General features: G+C 45.6%; 1 protein-coding gene across 1 annotated transcript in view; it reads right to left on the bottom strand.

Moving 5' to 3' along the window:
• Window positions 1-20,451, bottom strand: part of PCSK6 (proprotein convertase subtilisin/kexin type 6) — a 1,486,774-nt gene that overhangs the window by 814,287 nt on the left and 652,036 nt on the right. Inside the window, exons 5-6 of the mRNA XM_078683097.1 lie at window positions 14,540-14,616; window positions 7,709-7,797 (exon numbers count right to left, since the gene is read on the bottom strand). Coding sequence (XP_078539223.1) covers window positions 7,709-7,797; window positions 14,540-14,616 — 166 coding nt within the window. The remainder of the gene's footprint in view (window positions 1-7,708; window positions 7,798-14,539; window positions 14,617-20,451) is intronic.

Here is a 20,451-nt window from a genome sequence, read left to right as displayed (position 1 = left end):
TGTACATCGCACATTTTCTACAATGCACAGCATTCTACAATGGACACCACTCTAGAACGCACACCACTCTACAAAATGCACACCTGTAGAATGCATAGCACTCGACAACGCACAGCACTCTACAATGCACACTTTAAAGCGCACATTGTTCTACGACGCACCTAATTGTACAATGAGCACTGCAACATACACTACTCTACAACACACACCTATTTACAGCGCACACCACTCTAGCACGCACACTAATCTACAGCACATATCACTTTACAATGCATACCAATCTAAAGCACATATTAATTTACAGCGCATATCGCTCTGCAACATGCAGTCCTCTACAACACATAGCCCTTTACAGCGCACAATGCTGTACAGTGCACATCCCTGTATAGTGCATAAACTTCTACAGCATATAGCCTTTTACAGCGCATACCATTGTACAATGCATGTTGTACTACAGTACACGTCATTTTACAGCGCACGCTCCTCTACAATGCATGCTCCTTTACAGCGCATGCCCCTTGACAGCGCATGCCTAATTACAGCACATGCCCGTTTACAAAACATGCCCTTCTACAGCACACATTGTTTTGCAGTGCATACTACTATACAGTACATACAATTCAATAGCACATACTGCTCTACAGTATGCAACACTACAGTGCAAAACATTCTACAGTGTGCAACATTTTACGCACATATCAATCTACAAAGCACTACTCTACAACGTACACCGCTCTACAGCACATTCTACTGTACAGCATACATCACTCTATAATACACATCACTCTATAACATACAGTACTTTACAGTACATATTACTGTACAATGCACCACAGCTCATGGTACAAAGAGCCAAAGGTTTGGGTGCCCATCAGGTATTGCAGCGCCGACCTGACAAGGGGAAGGCTCATATGATGAAGCATGACACCTAGCTTTGGGTGTGTAAGAGCCCTAGTTACGATAAGGGAATCCCCCCTCCCTTGTCCCTGCAAACACGAAGTGGTCCAGTTGGACTCACTATGCTTTGGCCCCTCTTGGTCCTCTACCAACCACACACAGAGGAACTTCTTACTCTCTTTGCTTACTAGTCATTTTGGGGCTTGTACATGGACGTCGTTAAACACGCCCCCCCAGTCCCTCCTTTTGTTGAATAAATTATTAAAGAGATATCCCTCAACAACATAGGTAGCTGCTTATTCAGTATACCCAAAGACATGCCGCGCACTGCTCCAAGCATACGTGCCCGTGTTTCTAAAACTAAAATGCTGTAAAATATGTGTGTGACGTGCAGCCTCACATACAGACAGTTGCACACTGTACTATCTATGTAATGTGCTTAGTGCAGCAATATAGAAATAAATAAGGAAGTCAGCCACACAGACTGAAAATCGTTCCCTTATTAGTTATATGTATCATGTGTTTGGGGTACGCAAGATTCAGAGCTAACAGTGCACTATTAATGCATTTTTTTTAACATAACTGTCCCTTCCATACCTGGTATGGGGTAGTAACGGCTATATATATATATATATATACACTTACAATTAAAAGCACACACTTACTTTACAGCTCAGTTGTCAACTCTTTGCACTGATGCTCAAAAACAATAAATATTTGCCACAAACCTTGGAGTGATTTGATCAATAAATGCCAATTTCCCAATACCCAGCTCCCAACCACCCTTTACACTTGCAGATTAGCCTTAACAATTGCAGATTAACTTGTTGTAGTACATTTGAATTTCTTTCAGTGTTCCCATACAACAGCACTCAACCTCTACACAGCACATTCAAAGCACGGCAGCGAGAACATTACTTAAGTTGCAAAAGTGTATAAGTGTTAGGAGTTGCAGTTCGCCTCCGTTCTGCAATAAAACCGGTTAGCTGAGCTCGAATCTGGAATTATTCTCAGGGTCTGAAGATATCATGGAGGTGATTTATCTCAGCCTTTCATCATTTTGTGTTCCATACATTCCGCTCAGTATAGTGTCAGAAAAAGGGGTTCATTTCAGATCCCTGTGTGCAAGCAGCTGTTAGGAGCGCACTTGTGCGTGCTCGGAGTTCACTAGTCTATGCTGAACAATCTGCATCTGTTCACGCCAGAAGTGCGTGCGTGTTTTCGGTATTACCCCCTGGCTGATAACTGAATCCATGTGAGTCTGTCATGACTAGGAAAAGTGGACGGCAGTCAGCCATGTTTGAACTGGAAGCAAACCACCAGTCTCTGTGCCCTTTCATCATTCAGAACTCTTGTTCCGCACACCCTTTGTTCCATTGTCCTTACCCTTCTGCCCTCTTTCGTACTGTTTCCTCCCTGTGCTTTTCTCTGCGCTATTCGCTTCTCTTCGCCCTTTATGCTTCAGTTCTCTGTGCCCCTCTACACCCTCGGATTCTCCTGACCTCTGTAACCTTCTATTCTCAGCGTCCTTGTACCTCTTCCTGCACCATGCGATGCTCTGGGTCTCTGGGCCCTTCAGTTCTCCTAGCCCCTGCGCCTTCCTTCTTGGGACCCTTTGGGCCTCTCTCCCTGGGGCCTCCAGTTCGGTCTCCCTCCTGTACTCTCTATTTCTCTGTGCCCACGACCCATTCGTCTCACTCTCTCTCTTTCCTTGCATCCTCTGGTACGCTAGGCCCCTCCTCCACCCTTGGCCTTGGGTTCTCTCACCCCCTCCCTCTGGTTCCTCTGCATCTTGCAGTTCTCTTACTTGAGCCTTCGGATCTTCAGTCCCTCTCTTTCTCTGTGGCCCCACTCCCTTCAGTACAGTGGGCCTATGCAGCTTTCGCCCCCCCCCACCCCTACAACTTTTGGTTCTATTTGCTCTCTTTCAAGTTTTCTAAACACCTCCACCCTTCGGTTCTCTGCTCCTTGCACCCTTCGGTTCTCTGCTCCTTGCACCCTTCGGTTCTCTGGCCCCTCCACCCTTCGGTTTTCCTTACCACTGGGCCCTTCAGTTCTCTTAGACCCTGCACTCTTTGGATCTCGGGGCCCTTGCGGCTTTCGGTTCTCTCTCTCCCAGCGCCATGCGCTTCTTTGGGCCTCTCTTCTCCTGCACCCATCGGTCCTGGGACCTGTTATGGCTGTCTGTCTATCTCTGCTCCCGCCGGCCCTGGGTCCCTTCTTGCACCCTATGGTTCGATGGCCCTCCTGTACCCTACGGTTCACTCTCTCTTCGCCTCTCTCAGCGCATCCACTCTTCCGTTCTCTTGCTCTCCTTGCAACCTTTGGTTCTCCCCCCTGCATCTTTCGTTTATCTTGCTACATATTTCGGTTCTCACGTCCGTTTGGGTCTATAATAATAAGAAATAAATGGGGTCTCTCTTTTTCTCTCCTTACATCCTTCGGTTCTCTGGGCCTCGGAGTTCTTCCGTTCCAGGAGTCCCGTCGCGGCCGGCAAGAGGGGGTAAAGGGGGGGGAGGGAGCTCGGCGCGAGTGTGGGGGGAGCGACACAGTAATGCCAATAAAATTTCAACTAAACTTACCTTAACACCTTCCTCCAACTGCGTCCTTCGGATCACGTGCCACCGCTCCTGCTGCTCCTAGGCAGCCTCCCTCCCCCTCCCCTAAGCCACACTCACTGCATGTGGGGGGCGTGGGGCCCCTCAAGAGATTCATTCCCGGTCTGATCTGGGCGGCGCGAAGAGGGGCCCAGTCCTGAGTTAGAAATGGCATCTGTTACGCCAGGGCCCGGGCGTGCGCATGCGCACCAACCATTTCATTAATGAAGAGGCCATGGCATGCGCGCACTGAAGAGGCTTGGTTGCTACCTTTGCTGAGTGAGGGGCCCCCTGAAGCGCGAGGCCCCCGGGGCCCCCCCACACTGCGGGGGCCTGTGTTACGCCCCTGTGGAGAAGGGGCAAAGTCAGCCACTGTCCGATGGCAGAACACAGAGGGACATATTCAGAAAGGCATATTGGAATATATGAAGCAGGTAATTACTTTTACATGCCATTGTGAACTGTCTCCAAAAGATTAAAAAAAATAATAATGATACACACTTGGTGCACATAAAAAGCTCTGCACTCTGTGTGTGCACTTTCACTAATATGGAATTGGACGTTTGGGGCCGTTTCACAAAAGTGCAATAGCATGTGAAAGAGCATTCGTGCATTACTACTTCCTGGCCTCATAAATGCCTTTGTAAACAGACCTCTCTATCCTGTAGTATGTGCCTCCCAACAGCCTACACCGAAAATCAATTGGTGCTGGGGTGCGTGCAGGGCGGCTGGGGCCTCTCAAAGTATAAAGTCCACTCTGTCGAGCAACTGTTGGATGAAAAGTCCCATGCACAACCAGAAAGAAGCATCTCTTATTAGGGCTCCAAAAGTTAACGTTAAAAATCTTTATTCATGCCATTTTCACTTCATTCTTTTTCTTGAAATTATCAATATCAGGATTTCCGTCCTTTTACAGCATTCTTTCCATTTAACAATAATTTCAGCTCTAGCTCCTCCCCAGACTCTTGACAGGCATCCCTTCCACAGAAGTTTAAGTGAGTCATGCATTAAACTGAGGCAACGCCCTCCACAGACTTTTAAATCACTCATATTAAAGAAGCATTTGCAATGCAATAGATCTCGCGTTTACGCAAGTTTAAGCCATTGGCATTGTAAATGACAATGCCTTTTATGTTTTAAAACCAAAACATAAATAAAAAGCATTGTCATTTATAATGCCAATAGCATAAACTAGTGTAAATATGAGACCTATCCTCTCCATCCATCCATCCCCTCCACTCCACTCCATCCATCCATCCATCCATCCATCCCCCCACTCCATCCATTCATCCATCCCCTCCACTCCATCCATCCATCCATCCCTCACTCCATCCATCCATCCCCCACTCCATCCATCCATCCATCCCCTCCACTCCATCCATCCATCAATCCATCCATCCATCCCCACTCCATCGCTATCATCTTGCAAATCATCTTTATACACCAATACAGACTTTGTTAAAAATGTAATGCAACACATTGTCATATACAATGCCAATAACTCAAACTTTAATGCTGCGAGACCTATTGCATTGCAAATGCTTGTTCTTTTAGGTCATTGGCCGGTGTTTTGTACTCTGCCACTTCTGTGCAATTGCGCCGTAGGTGCAAAAATTGGCCGTATGGAAGATTTTCCCTTAGGTGTCTGGGATGAAAACTGTCAAACCTTAGTAAACAGTTCCTGGCAGTTGGTTTGAAGTGAGTGGTTGTCTTTAACATACCTCCTTCAGGGTAAATGTTCAGGTCCAAAAAGACTAGTTATTTTGTTGGACACTGAGCTGGTGAATTTCAAAAAAGTGTTTTGAGTGTTTAACCAACTCACAAAGTTGTTCATTGATTGTAGGTCCCCTTGCCAGACGACAAAAATGTAGTCTATATATCTTTTCCAGATATCGATATTCTGTCTGAAGGGGTTGTGCGTGTTCAGGATTTTGTTGGCCTCCAAATGGTGGACATAGAGACCAGCTAGGCTTGGAGTGAAAGTACTGCCCATGCTGGTCCCATGGCTCTGTAAATAGATCGTGGACTCATACTGGAAGAAGTTCTTTTGCAGTGCTAGCGAGATGCATTCCAGTACCAAACCCCTGGGCGTCTGGTATTGCCATGGGGTGGTAAATAATACCTCCTCTTTGATAGAGAGGGTCTCATCATGGGGCAAACTTGTGTATAAACTCTCCACATCTAGGCTGAGCAAGAGTTGTGATTCAGGGTCAAAAGGTAGGTCTTTCAAAAGTTGGATGACAGCTTTAGTGTCCTTTAGGTACGTGTCCGTGGCCTGTACAAGTGGGCGAAGGAAGGCATCTGCAAATCTTGATAATGGCTCCGAAATGGAGCCAATTCCCGAGACTATGGGTCTTCCAGGTGGTTTTTCAATATTTTTGTATATTTTGGGAATACAATAGAAATAGGGGATTCGTGGTGATTTCTGTGCCAGGAATTCCGCCTCTTTTTTACTTAACCAGTCATGTGCTAGGGCCTCTTCTACCATCCCACCTATCCTGATGCGAAGAGACTCGGTGGGATCGTCAGGTAAGACGGTCTAATTACGTCTGTCCGACAGGAGACTCATGCATTCTGCATCGTAGGCTGTTGTGGTTTGTACAACAATTGCTCCCCCCTTATCCGCTGGCTTTATTATGATTTCTTTGTTACTAGCCAATTGTCTAATCGCTTGTTGTTCAATGTTGCTTGTGTTGTGAAAAGTGTTAGTGAGAGCTGGGTCTAGATTGTTCAGCTCATTCATAACTGCCTTTTCGAATGTTAGTAGTTCGATTGGTAACACTGAATCCGGTGGGGGGGAGGGATGGGGTGAAAGTAGACTTAGGTTTTAGACCTGTATCAGTAGAGGCACTGACGGGTTCCTTGTTCAGGAAAAAAACTTGTAGTTTTAATTTCCTGATGAATTCCTGCATTTCAGTGTTAAGTTTAAAGGTGTCAGGTATGTTGGTGGGCACAAAACCTAAGCCTTTGTTTAGTACCGCTTTTTGGATGTCTGTTAGTGGCCATGGGGTTAGATTCACCACTAAATCCCTCTCTTGTTGGTTGAGGTTGAGGGTTGATTGGCTAGAGCTCCTGTCATACTCCTTGTGTTCATTCTGGAGTCCCCCTGTTCCGGGTCTTGCCACATTACGGTGTTGCCTTCCTCCCCTAAACATAGACACAAACTGCTACATTTTACGATGCATATACATGACACCTAGCCTCCAGGCCCGGATTGACCCCAGTCGCCCATCGACTTGTCCCAAATGCCATTCCTCCTACGCAGATTTCCTGCATATGGCCTGGCTGTGCCCTTGGATATTCAGTTACTGGAACGACATTTTTACACATCTTTCCCAGATAGTGTACATGACACTGACTGCCGACCCCTTGCTTGCACTGTTGGGCTATGTGCAGGACGTCCTGAGGGGAACCAGACGGTTTGTCGCCATTGCACTCCTTCTCACAAAATGTGAAGTGGCCATGTGCTGGGCAAATACAAGCCACCCAACTATAGCCAAATGGCTTAAGAGCCGTATTTTTTGCGACACGACCAGTGAGATATATGCCCAGACGCAATCACTAACATCCCGTCTCCTAGATATCTGGCAGCCTCTGGGCACGTACCTCTTAAACACTACCACGACTGACAGCAACTGATATCAGGGGATATGGGCTTTGTACATATACTAATATCAATGGTACCATCACTATGCACTCACGTAACCAGCAATGTGCCGGGAACACTTCCTCTCTAGGTCCACTATGGTCGTTGCTGTCCTCTGATGCTTCATTAACACTGCACGCAAGCTCAGCCTACAGGCCTTCCACCACAGTTGGGTTTGAACCATGTTGCTTGTTGAGAATTTTCATTACATTGTATACATGTACCAATATCTTATTCCTTTTCCAGTCATATTCGAGAAATTTACGTACTGTCCATATGTGTGGTATGCATACTATATTAAAAATGATAAATAAAGATTTGTAAAAAACGGTCAAACTGGAGTCTACTATGTTCATTGCATATAAACGAGTTTCATAATGTGAATTTGGAGAAGAGGCAGCTTAAGAGAGCAGGAATTCGGTAATTATATAAGAACCTATTCTTCAAATCAGGTTTTCAACCCATGATATAGAATATTCCAGACCTTTCACCATATTCGTTGCTACCATCAGGTTACCACAGAAATTTACACCAACATTCTGCCCAGCCCCTGCTTTTTACCTCTTACCTCCAATTCTGGCATTGTAAGCAATGCCCACTATGCAATGTGAGTTATTGGCCGAAGCTGCTACTTCCCCCGCACAGCGTGTACCGTGTCTGAAAGATAAAATTACAAATATGTTGGCAAAGGAATGGTGGTGTCTGGGCACATTTGAATATAAATAACTTACAGCTACAATCGAAGAATGAACTCCATGCACAGTGCTCCGGGCACATAGAGGTGTAAATAGACACATGTGGATAGAAACACCACTTTATGTTAGGTGTATCACATTGGAGGGAGTATCATGAGATGTGGGGAAGGAAACAGGGCAGATCATGATTGGCATGTTGAGGAGAAAGAGCAGAACACTACATGACATAGCCCAGCAATATCACAGCCTCCATTGTGTGTGAACAAGAAACAGGATTGCCTCATCCTTTGTAAGTCAAGAAGAAGCACAACTGTGTCGTATGAGACATGGACAGGGAAATGCCACCCCGCCATGGTAAATGGGACAGAAAGTAGCTATGTGTGCAATTTAGCAGCAGATCAATAGAGGGTACAGGCCAGGAGGGGCAATGCAACATGCTATGGGGCCATGCAGCGGAATTGACCCTCATCATCGAAGCATCATTGCACCATGGTCAAGTGTATAAACCGAGAGGCACCAGAACAACCTAAAGACAACAAAAATTACTTTTGGAAGTCTACTGTTCTTTTGGTCCAATCCTTTTCCCTATGAAGTGAGTTATCTTAGCAAAATAATCAAAGTTCTTTCACAGCCACAAAGATGGCCAAAAACCCTGCTCACTCTCATGGCATCCTTTTCTGCTTACATCGGCTGCTGCTCTTTGCTTGGAGGGCACCTTTGTAACTTTATGCTGGATGAGCCTGTGGTTCGCGCTGAGGTACTGGAACTGGCAATCGGCTACCACTGTATCCCAGGATCATGGCATGTAACATCCAAAGCCCACTCCCACCTTCACCATAAGTGGCTTATGAGGAGAGGGAGTGGAGTGTGTTAGTGTGCGGATTTTCTTCAATTCTTGGTGGATGCCCACATTGCTCTCCCAGTTACTCATTTTATAAACATGTCCCTTGATAATATTTATTGTGACCCATTTTATAATTTGTATTTATTATTCATTTAAAACATTTGATGTAGCATACATTTAACCAAGAAGGGTAATGGGGCACAGAATAAAAAATTAAAATGCAATTAGTTAAAATGTTATTAAAAAGAACGAAAATAGAATTACAAGACAATCAACAGAATAAACAATAACATGTAGAAAACAAAACGGCAGAGATGAAGGCATGCAACTCTAAAAAATAGTTTTAATTTACTTTTGGAGATTTCTCAAGAGAAAAAATATGGAAAATATAAATAAAGGGCACCCCTAGCTCTTTGAGGAGACAACACGGTAGTCAAGAACTGGGAATGAGCTGCCTCCTGGCTAAGAGTCAAACTTCTCATCTGCGGCTTATTAGATAGATCTACAGACAGCCTGCACACAGGCATCTTGAAATTCTGCAGCAAACAATGTAAAGCATACAAAAGTAAAGAGGCAACCAGAGCGAATGAACAAGAGCCAACGGAGAGTGTCTGAACGTCCATATAGCAGATTAAAGTCTCTCCAACAAATGTAATGCATGAGGAGACCAGCAAGTGAGCCAACGCTACATTCCCATGATCAAAGTGACAAAGAATTAGGGCTTGGATGGCTGCCCGAACGTTAGAGGGAGAGAAAACAGGTTCTTTTTTTCAGTAGGAAAAGCTGAAATAGATTATAAAGCAGAAATCAGCGACCTGAAATTAAATGTAGAGTTTAATCAATCAATCAGGGATTTGTCAAGCGCTACTCACCCCTGAGGGTCTCAAGGTGCTGGGGGGTCAAGGCGGCGGGGTGAAGGGGGGTTGAGATAAGCAGCTTCGTTCAGTCGAATAGCTAGGTCTTAAGGGTCTTCCGACCTGATGTTGCTCTAGAGCTCATTCCAGGTTTTGGCCGCGATGTAGGAGAAGGCTCTTCCACCCGTTCTGACTCTGCGGATGCGTGGGGTTTTGGCGAAGTCGGCAGATCGGAGGTTTCTCTTGGGAACGTTGAAGGAGATTCTCTTGTTGAGGTATTGGGGACTGGTGTTGTGGAGGTATTTGTAGGCGTGGGTGTGTATCTTGAAAATTATTCTCGTCTCGATGGGGAGCCAATGGAGGTCTCTCAGGTGTTGGGTGATGTGTTCTTGTCAAGGGATGCCGAGGATGAGTCTGGCTGCGGTGTTCTGTATGGTCTGGATTTAGCGGAGCAGAGACTTGTTGATTCTGGCGTAGAAGGCATTTATGTAGTCCAGTCTGCTGGTTTTGAGTGCGTGGCTGACAATCTTTCTTTATTGGGGGGGATCCATTCGAAGATCTTGCGAAAGATGCAGAGGGTGTTGAAGCAGGTGGAGGCGACGGGGTTGATCTGTTTGGTCATGGAGAGGGAGGAGTCAAGTGCGATACCGAGGTTCCGGGCGTGGTCCGTAGGGGAGGGGGGCTCCCGAGGGCGGTGGGCCACCAGGTGTTGTCCCATGCAGTGGGAGAGGGTCCGAGGACAAGGACCTATGTCTTCTCCAAGTTGAGCTTCAGGCAGCTGCTGCTCATCCAGGATGTGACGACCTTCATTCCTTCCTCGAAGCTGAGACTGGTGGTGACGGGATTGTTGGTGAGGGAGAGGATGAGCTGGGTGTCGTCAGGGTTGGAGACTATGTTGAGTCCGTGCTGTCTGACGATGGCGGCGAGGGTGCCATGTAGATGTTGAAGAGTATTGGGCTGAGTGACGATCCTTGGGGTACTCCGCAGTTGATCTCTGTGGGTATGGAGAAGAAGGGTGGCAGTCTGATTCTTTGGGTTCTGTTGGTGAGGATGAAGCGTGCCATTTGAGGGCGGTTGCCTGTATGCCGGAGTCATGGAGTCTGGTGGCACGTGTGCGGTGGGAGACAGTGTCAAAGGCTGCGAAGAGGTCGAGTAGGATCAGCGCCGCAGTGTGGCCCTGGTCAAGGAGGGTGCGGTTGTCGTTTGTAGTGGCGAGTAGAGAGGCCTACGTGCTGTGATTGCTGCGGAATCTAGATTGGTAGGGGTCGAGGATGGAGTTCTCTTCGATGAATTTCGTTAGTTGGCCGTTGACGGTCTTCTCTGTGCCTTTGGCTGCGAAAGGGAGGAGAGAGATGGGTCGGTAGTTCTTCAGGTCCGAAGGGTCTGCTGAGGGCTTCTTGAGCAGGGGCTTTACTCTTGCGCGTTTATAGTCATCAGGGAAGGTGCGGGTTTCAAAGGCGAGATCCAGGCGGAGATGGTGGGTTGGCTGCCGTTATTGGTTATGCGGATTTTTGGAGTCTGCTCGTTGAAGTTGAAGTAGAGGGACTTTATTTTCAGATGGAAGGAGAATCTGAGCTTGTTGCAGAGGTCCTGAGGTCCTGGGAGGGGGGTGATGTCTGTGGCCTCGCTGGGGGGTTTGGTGAATTTTTGGATAATGCTAAAGAGTTGCTGGAGTTGGCGGTGATCTTGTTCTGGATGAAGGTTCATTCGGTTGATCTGATAAGTTGGTGGTATTCAATCATGGCATTCTTGTATGTGGTACGGTCTTCCATAGGTTTGCTATTTCGCCAGTTCGTCTCAAGACATCTGCAGGTGAATCTGGATTCTTGGAGGTCGGCGGTGGACCAGGTGGCCTTTCTGGGGTGCTGTCTGTCGGGGTTGTAAAGAAATGAGAGTTTGTCTGCGCAGTTGAAGATCCATCTGTGCAGCTAATTGGCTGTGAGGCTGGCGTTGGTCAAGGTGGAGGGGGCATCGCAGGTGAGGGTGGAGTTGAGGTGCTCCTCAGTGACCTGGCTCCAGTTCCTTCATGGTGGGCAGTGTGCTGGTTTGGGGGCAGTTGGTTTGTCGACGTGGAAGTTTACGCAGTGGTGGTCCATGCAGAGGGGTTGCGTGGTGTGGCTGAAGTTGATGTTGTTTCCTCCTGTGAAGATGGGGTCGAGGGTGTGTCCTGCCTTCTGGGTGGGCGTAGTTACAAGCTGTTTCAGTCCGAGGTTGTCCAGGAGGGTGGAGGAGTTGGGGTTGTTAAGGTTGTCGAGGTGGAAGTTGAGGCCTCTGATGGAATGTAGTCCATGGAGGTAATGGCGTGGGGGGCGCCTAGGTTGGCAATGGTAGTGGTGAACGATGTTCGAGGTCCAGGCGGCCTGTAGGTGAGGGGGGTCACGTAGGGTGGATCTAGGTCTGGCCTGTATCTGGAAATTGAGGTGTTACGTGGTGGACGGAGAGTCGCTTGTGCTGGAGATGATGAGCCAGAGGGAGCTTTTTGGTGCGATGGCGAGTCCTCCTCTGGGTGGTTGGGGTGGTCTTTCCTCTGGATCTTGTATCCGTCGAGGATGGCGGTGGCGATGTCAGGGGCAAAGGAAGATTTGGTCCAGGTTTCCGTGAAGAAGGCAACAGCAGGCGAGATGGTGCCGAGGAGGTCCCAGATCTCTACAGCGTGTCTGTGCAAGGAGTGCATGTTGAGGAGGATGCCCCTCAGGGCTTCGGGGGTGTTGGCATTCAGCGTGGGGGCGACGGTCGTGGGGTTGCACAGGGTGCTGAAGATATGGGGGCAGTGTAGGCATGACTGTGGGTGGTATTCAGTGTGGCCAGCTGGCAGTTGTTGATCATATAACACGCAGATTTAGGAGAAGATGCCAAGAGAGTGAAATACGAAGAGCAATCAAGGAAAAGACGGCTCCTGCACCATGTTAGGATGAAAAAAGGGAAGGGAAGTGTTTAGTTGGATTGAGGTTTTTGGACATGAATAAAGATCTTGTTCCTTATGGAGCTCTTGCAGCCCTTCATAAATGGGTATCTTCCACATGCAGAGCTCAAAGATGCAATTGGCTTTAATCGATGCACTGTCAGATTGGGGATGCATCAACCAGCACAAAGTTCCACAACATGTTAATAAGCATGGATGCCAAAGCGACTCCTGGACATGGGGAGAGTGTCAGTTCCTAGAGTATCCCAGCAGAATGAGCTACAAACGATCTATTAGGAAAAAACACACCATCCATGACTCTAACACTAATACCCCAGCAGGAAGATACGATGCAAATCAATGCCTCAAAAGACAGTGAAAAAGAAAGAGAAAGAGACCAAGCACAGTTGCCATGTTGACTTGAACTGGAAAGTAGATCCATTCCCTTTGAAGGGTATGGTAACCTTGTGACTTTACTTGATATCACTGTGCACTGACTATGTTAATTAGTTCACCCCTTATTCTGGTCCTCAAAAGAAGGGGGAAGGAAGAGTAGAGTGAGTAAAAGTAAAAAGTGAATACTGTAAAAAAGTACAAGAGAAAAGAGAGAAAGAAACAAAAAGAGCGAAAGAGAGCAAGAGAGGCAGTGTGAGAATGGAGGATGAAAACGTTACTTTGCTATGGATAAATACTGCTAATGAATAGTATAAAAGACTGAAGTATAGGGCTTGAAATAAGGAATATGGCTATTTAGCTAAATACATTTGTACAAATAATTCCAGTAAAATGTACAGGTTGGTAATTTTTTTTCATTAAAACAATATATTTGAGGGTGGGTGCAACACCCGTTACAAACCACACAAGTGGGACTGCTCGCTGTGCTTAGTTAGTGAATTGTTGGGGTGGTGTGAAAAGTTTTGTTAGCGCTGCTCTTAATTAGCAGAATGGCAAAACCGGGACACTTTTTGATTAAAGAATCAAAAAAACAACCTTCTGAAAGTGATCGCGCGAGGCAACCAGTGGAATTTATAAATCTCACGGATGTACTAAATTAATAATTAAAGGAACGAGTACAACATGGTTAATGTATTCAAATCCACTCCGCATATTTTCCAATGAAAATAAATCCACTGGGAACTTTGTAATAATTGATGTAGGGCCTGATGTACAATGCGGGTGGTCGAAATGGCAAGTGCAAATTGCTTACCAGCTCATTTCGAACTGCTTACCATTTTGCAATGCTACCAATATACTAATAAGGAGGGCTGCAAATTGATCAGTCACAGGAGGTGGCAGAACAACATCTCTAATAAAAGTATTAAGTCACGTCACTATTTGTGACCTCCTGTGATTGGCTACTAAAGCTGAGATGGTTGCCTGAAAGGGAATGCATACTACCAACTCTGCGTTGGCATTTCCAAATTAAGTCAACTCTCTAAAGCAGTCTGCGTTCCTTAAAGAAATAGGTGCTACTTTGTGGTTCGTTTGGGATGACATTGGGGCATGCAGGTATTGGTGCAGTAACTGCCTTGTTCCATGAGGCCACCCAATATGAATGCCAAAGGGGCAGGTAATAAGGACAGCCTCCCCTTTGGAAATGAGTTACCACCTCTTTTGAGGTGCCGGTAACTTCTCAATGGTATGCCACTGCAACTCTGGTCGCAAATCATTGATAAAACCCTGTTGTTGCAAAAGCAGAAACAGTAAGTTCAAGATCCACATGGCTCTCTACAGTTCAGCCTTGTATGGTTGTTGAGGGTAAATTCTCAAAAAGCATGGAACAACATCAGTCCTTGAAAGGTGGTTAAGGTGCCTCTGGTTGTAGCCATGCCTACTTCTCACCTTGAAAGCCAACAGACATTACGTTTATGGTCCTCATATTTGTCATCAGCCATTTATCTATCTGGTAAGGCCAATAATTTTGCATTTAAGTGAAAACATGGTAAATGTGCAAAGATAAAAGCCAATGAAATGTAAACTCATAGCTTCCCATGTAACGCCCTTACTAGAAACAGACAGCTGAACATACATGAATTTCTCAATATGATCTTGTTTCCTACATAATCATGAAAAATGTAATCAATAATTCATGCTGGTGACATACTTGTTCTCGTTGCTGGCATCATAGCGAGGAGTGGGGTCCGGGTCATTTCCATTCACATCATAACTTGCAAGGGGGTCCTGGAAAACATTTAATTAATTCGTGAATGGAAAATGATCACATTCTACACAACATGTTGCTCAAATATTTAATAACTTTTTAACTCAACAGGTTAAGAACAAGTATTGGCAAAAACATCAGTGTCAAAGTACTTGCTAGCTATTGCATTGTGTAGTATTAGTGAAATCTAATACTGAAGTAGGTACATCAGCATTTGAACTCTCTGTAAAGCAGATGCTTGATTACAATGTCAAAGTTCCTCTTTAGTTTATGGTGTGAAATTTAGACTTTGTAACTACACCAAACCAAGGCTCTTGTTATGAATGATCTATTGGGTAAAAGGTAATGTAGCAAACTGTACAGCTCTGAACATCTACTCAGGTTCCATGGCTTTTCAGCTGCTTTCTTTCTGTTACGCAATGGACCACAATTATAAAATATTTAAAAGTTCGTAATCTAACAGCAGCTTTTAGCAAGGAAAATATAAAAAAAACTACTGTAAGGATTAACACCAGTCTAAAAAAAAACCGATACATTCTGAGTAAAGCTCAGAGATTCACAGTTGTAATTATATACAGGATTTTTTATTTTTGCTCTAGAGAAGAGAAAACATTTTGGTACGACCCAAAATGAAAAGTGCTACTTTTGTGTCACCCTACAAACTCCATGCCCTTCTTTACTCTCCCGAGACATAAAACGTAAAACAAAAAACCTTAGCGTAAGTCTGGGAGCACAGGGAACCTTTGTGGTTGGAAATTTCTTCACTTGTATGTGAGGAGATCTCATGTAAAACTACCTTCAGCCAGTGGAACTGCACACATCGCTTTCAATGCATCTTGCTTCTTCATCCTAAAGATGCTGAGGAATATCAGCTAATGTTTCACAAGCAACACTAGTCAAACAGTCACTCACACCCTAGTCCCCAGCAACTTGGAATATGGGAACATTCTCTATGTGGGATCACCATGCAACTCACTAGAAGACTACCAACCATCCAGGACTCAGCAGCAGACTCATCCTCAACCTCGTACACAGAACTCACATCCCACAACACCTCAGGGTACTACACTGGCTCCTGATACACAAACGCACTAAATTAATTCTCCTCATACACATACACACATTCAAGGCACTATACAATTCAGGCCCTATCTACCTGACCAGTTGCATTTTCTTCTACCAACCACCCAGACATCACCGCTCCGCTCAGCAGGGCTCCTACTTGCACACATCCCATGCATATTCAGAACCAGATCAGGAGGTCAGGTTTTCTATTAGATTGCTCCTGAAGTGTGGAATAACTTCCCACTCCAGCTCAGAGCCTCCTCCTCACTTCTTGAATTCCACAACAGGCTAAAGATATTGCTTTCCAAGTAACCAATCTATCATAGGCATGGCTACGCACACACATCTGTTAAGTGCCAGGATACCCTAGCGAGTGACAGTGTGCTTCATGAAGACACATAACATAATAATGTACTCTTAAGAAAACATTTGAGAAGGAGAAAAAGCTAGTGCTAGAAAAAAGAAGAATAAGAATTAGCAACAACAATACCAGAACACGACATTACGAGGAGTGGCAAGACACAAGGTGAAAAGCAATACAAACAGAAAAAAACACAAGCAAGGGAATAAAAAGAGCCAGAAAAACACCTGGGAGCGTTGCAATGCACCAGATGATATTCCTGCAGGACTTATATATTTTATTTTGAATGGGAAAGGGAACTAGAAACTACAGTAAGTAGTACCTCCATTTTTGTTTGGACTAAACAGCGGCCGTAATGGATTGGGATAAGGACTAGGAAGTGCTGCCCCATCATGGAACCACAACTTCCTGCTTTTTTCAAACCACCCTCCCCAGTACCCACATGTGAAGACCCCAGGTGCCCCCAATACCCCAGAAATTGCGCTGCACTGAGGAACCGAAAAGGAGAAAAGCACCCTTCAGTAGCATGCCACAGGCAAGGGCCCAGAGGGAGCGTTATGCTGGTGCATGTCTGTCTCTCCCTCTCTCTCTCCCAAGGGTTTAATAGACAATTAAAACATTTCTATCAATTTTGAGGCATGAACGCCTGAGGCCAGCTCCCTGGATAGATTCCAAATAGGGGGGGCCGTTTCATCAAATCAAAAACTGCGGTTTCCCACTGACACAATGAGAATCTTAGATATCTGAAACTGCTAACTCAGGAACAGCTTGAACTAAGATCGAAGGTGGTGGAGGCCTAGTTCAAGTAAAATGATAAGGAATATAGGTTTTTAACTGGGAGACATGGACCGGTGGGTGCACCTGCCACATAGTTGACAGCTGAACACTGATTGCAACTAGATTATGTTGTAATTTCCTCTTTAAATGGTCACTGGGCTGCAAATTCTATTCAGTGCCATGGTGACAAGTAGAAGGTTGGACAGTTGGAGCAACTGGAAGAGGACTTAAGCTGGGTTGTTGTAGTCCACTGGAGTATGCTTGTTAATTTGTTACAACCTCCGAAGACATTCACCACGCAGAGGATAGCCGTGCACCCACTGACGTGCTTTGGATTAGAGCTAATACGGCACGGGCTGTCTCTCGAGCACCATAGCTTATAATCAATTTATGGCCTTGTGTTCCCTAGTGTGCTCTGGATTCGAGTTCCAGGGGCACGGACCATCTCTTGCGCACCATAGCATATGATCGATTTCAACTGCTGCAGCCCAGACAGTCTCACGCGCACTGTAAGAATCTTGCGCCTGGTACAGTGCACATTCAAACCAAACAAAATAAACGTTTTTCATAAACCTGTGTCGAAATATGCCCACAATCGCACTTATGGTTGTCCCAGAGAGAGCTGATAAAGTATAAGCCGAATGTAACTTGTGGAGTTAGAAGTCCAAGGACCTTGTGAAGATGTGAGGCTTCTGGTGGGCACCTACGAGAGGCACCACAAGTATTTCTGATGGCAGACTGAGGCTGCTCCCCGCCACTGCAAGAGGTGCCAGTCCGGGGCTCGTGACAGTGCTGCCAATCATGCATCTGTGAAGCTGGTGCTCTTAGGTGGCTGACGCGCTGGCCCGGGTGGGTCTGGAATGACCGCCTGGTGGTGCGCAGCCGAGTCGGGAGCTCAGACGTGGCTTGAAGCAGCAGATGTTGTTGCACACCAGGGGGCCTTTAAAGATTGTTATCACAATTAGGACTACCAATAAGCGATTTATGGCTGATCAGACACCTTTAAAGATGTCACTAAGATGAGCTAGTGGCAATTGAAGGCCGGGGTAAGGCACCACAGAACTTACAGAGAGGATTGCAGGGAAGAGGGCCTCGAGCATTACTAGTCCTAGCTATACGCTCTACTGCCACTGCTAAATTTTGGGCCTGAGAGGGTGTTCCTGATCCCATGAGTCAGAGTGACTGCCACTACAGTGCACACTAGTAAATGACATGCCCTTGGCCCCTGTGATTGCCTGCACTGCTGTATTATTTGATTGCAAACTATTGATAGTGCTGTTGCCTAGCACGCTTATCCAGACGCAGGGAGCGTCCTTTTCTGCAATAATAGGAAAGGTGGACACAAACCAAACATGCATCACCTGTAAATCCAGGGCTGCCGTTAAGCCCCCACAAGACGCTTTGTCAGACCAGGAACAGGATACCTCAGGGTGGGACCTCGCCCGAGACCACGCTTCTGGTCATGTAACAGAGCTTGCAGTCAATTGATGGGACAATTGACAAGCTAAATCTACACATTGACCACTTGTCAACGAAGCTGAACAAGCAGACGGCACGCATAACTGTAGCGGAACAGTAAAACTCTCTGCAGAAGATGATTTCAACAAGTGAGTACCTGCAGCCATACAGGCAAAACATGAAGATTTAAAGGTGTGTTCATGCCGTAATAACGTGCACATCATAGGCATCCCTGAGTCCACCAACACAGGCAAAATTGAGCAATATGTAGAAACTAAGTTAGCCTCACTCATTGGCACTAAAAATCTGTTGCACTTTCTAGTGGTGGAGGGAGTACACCGATCCCTTGTGTCAAGGCTGCCCCCAATAATAGCCAAGCTGTTAAACTACAGAGACAAGGATGTGGTGCTCCAGCTGGCACAAAAGAAGAAAGAAATCACCGAGTGGGGCAACAGCATAACCTTCTTCCCGGATGTCACTGCAGCAGTGCAGGCGGCCCGCAAATAATTTCTGCCTGTCTAAAAGAGGCTGCAGAAGGCTGAAATACCCTACAACATGTTCTACCCAGCACGCTAACGCACAGACCATCGGGAGCTCAGAAAATATTTACGACCCCATGAACCAAAGAAGTTTATTAAGACAATCATCCCGTGACGACGTGATCAATCAAACTGAGATGGAGGATGAAGGCAACTGCTTCACTATGGCCCCAAGGGGACCTTGAACGATTGGACTGTATTAGACACACTTCAGAAAATATTTGTGACCCACAGGGCAGCTATGGAGTTTCCTAAGACAGTCACCTGAGGCAATGTGAACAGTCTGAGGAGAATACGGAGGACAGTGTGTTTCTACAATCGTGAGAATAAACACTGCAAACACCCAAAGAGAAGTCAGAATGCTTTTAGGAATGGTTGGCTACTGTTGACAGTGGAGACCAAACTTTTCCCTATTTGCATTGGCCTTTACAGAGGCTTACTCACAGTCATGTTTCTGATCCAGTACAATTCGATGTCAAGTGCACGAGTGCCTTTCTCGAGATCAAAGAACATTTTTGTAGTGCAACTGCTCTAGGAATGCCAAATTATGAAAAATATCTTTACTTGTTTAGTCATGTGAGAGAGGGTGTGCTTTATCAGTCCTTTACCAAAAGCATGCTGAAATGAAGCAGCCTGTAGCTATACCTCTACAATATTAGATCCAATTTCTGCTGCACTTCATGGATGCCTTAAGTCAGAAGCACCAGTTTGTCTGGCAATTCAGTAAAGTGAAGGAATGGTCATGGGGTACACACTTATTGTATTAGCCCCTTATTGAGTTGAGATTTTTCTGGCTTATACGGGAACTCAGCATTTAACTGAATTTGAGCAAACAATTTTAGCAGCTGACAACATTCCTTTCAGAAGATGCAAAACCCTGAAACCTCCAACACATATGTCAATTACAGACAACACAGATAGTGATGATGAGAAATGAGATCATGATTGCATTTATGTAACGGAATTGTGTACCGAGCCAATACCAGACATAAAGGATGTACCACTTGAACTGTCTGATTTGACGCAGTTTGTGGATGGTTCTTTCCAGAGAGGCCATATTGGCATATTGAGAGCAGTGTATGCAGTCTGTACAATAACAGAGAACATAGAAGCATCATACTTGTGAGATATACCTTCAGCACAAGTGGTAGTCTTAATTGTGATAACAAGAGCATGCTGCTTAGCTGATGGATTGCGTGTTACGATTTACACTGACATCCAGTATTGATTTGGCGTGGTCCATAATTTTGGCTAGTTATGGCATTGACAAGTCTGAGGGCCCGTTTATAGGTATTCAATTGGATTTCTTGGAGATGCACGTTAACATCAGTTTTAGGTACATTTTAGTGATAATGTGTTTATTTTCCAGGTGAGTAAAAGCCTACCCAACTAGGCCCTACAACACCATGACAATAGCCAAATTATTGATGAAGGAATTGGTCCATAATTCAGTTTGCGGACTTCTTTAAAATCAGATATAGGGACACACTTCAAGAGTGATGATGCTACTGTACACAGCATTACAAATGGAGCAGAAGTTTCATTGTAGTTACAGACCGGAAGTATCAGGGGTAGTAGAGAAGGTCAATGGCTCACTGAAATCCACGCTGCAAAAGTGTGTGCCTCAACATCACTGAAATAGCCAGATACACTTC

Source organism: Lissotriton helveticus, chromosome 3_1, assembly GCF_964261635.1.
Source record: "Lissotriton helveticus chromosome 3_1, aLisHel1.1, whole genome shotgun sequence".
NCBI classification, from domain to species: domain Eukaryota; kingdom Metazoa; phylum Chordata; class Amphibia; order Caudata; family Salamandridae; genus Lissotriton; species Lissotriton helveticus.
Note: the sequence above shows the minus strand (reverse complement) of the source record. Positions and strands in the feature narration are given on the sequence as shown.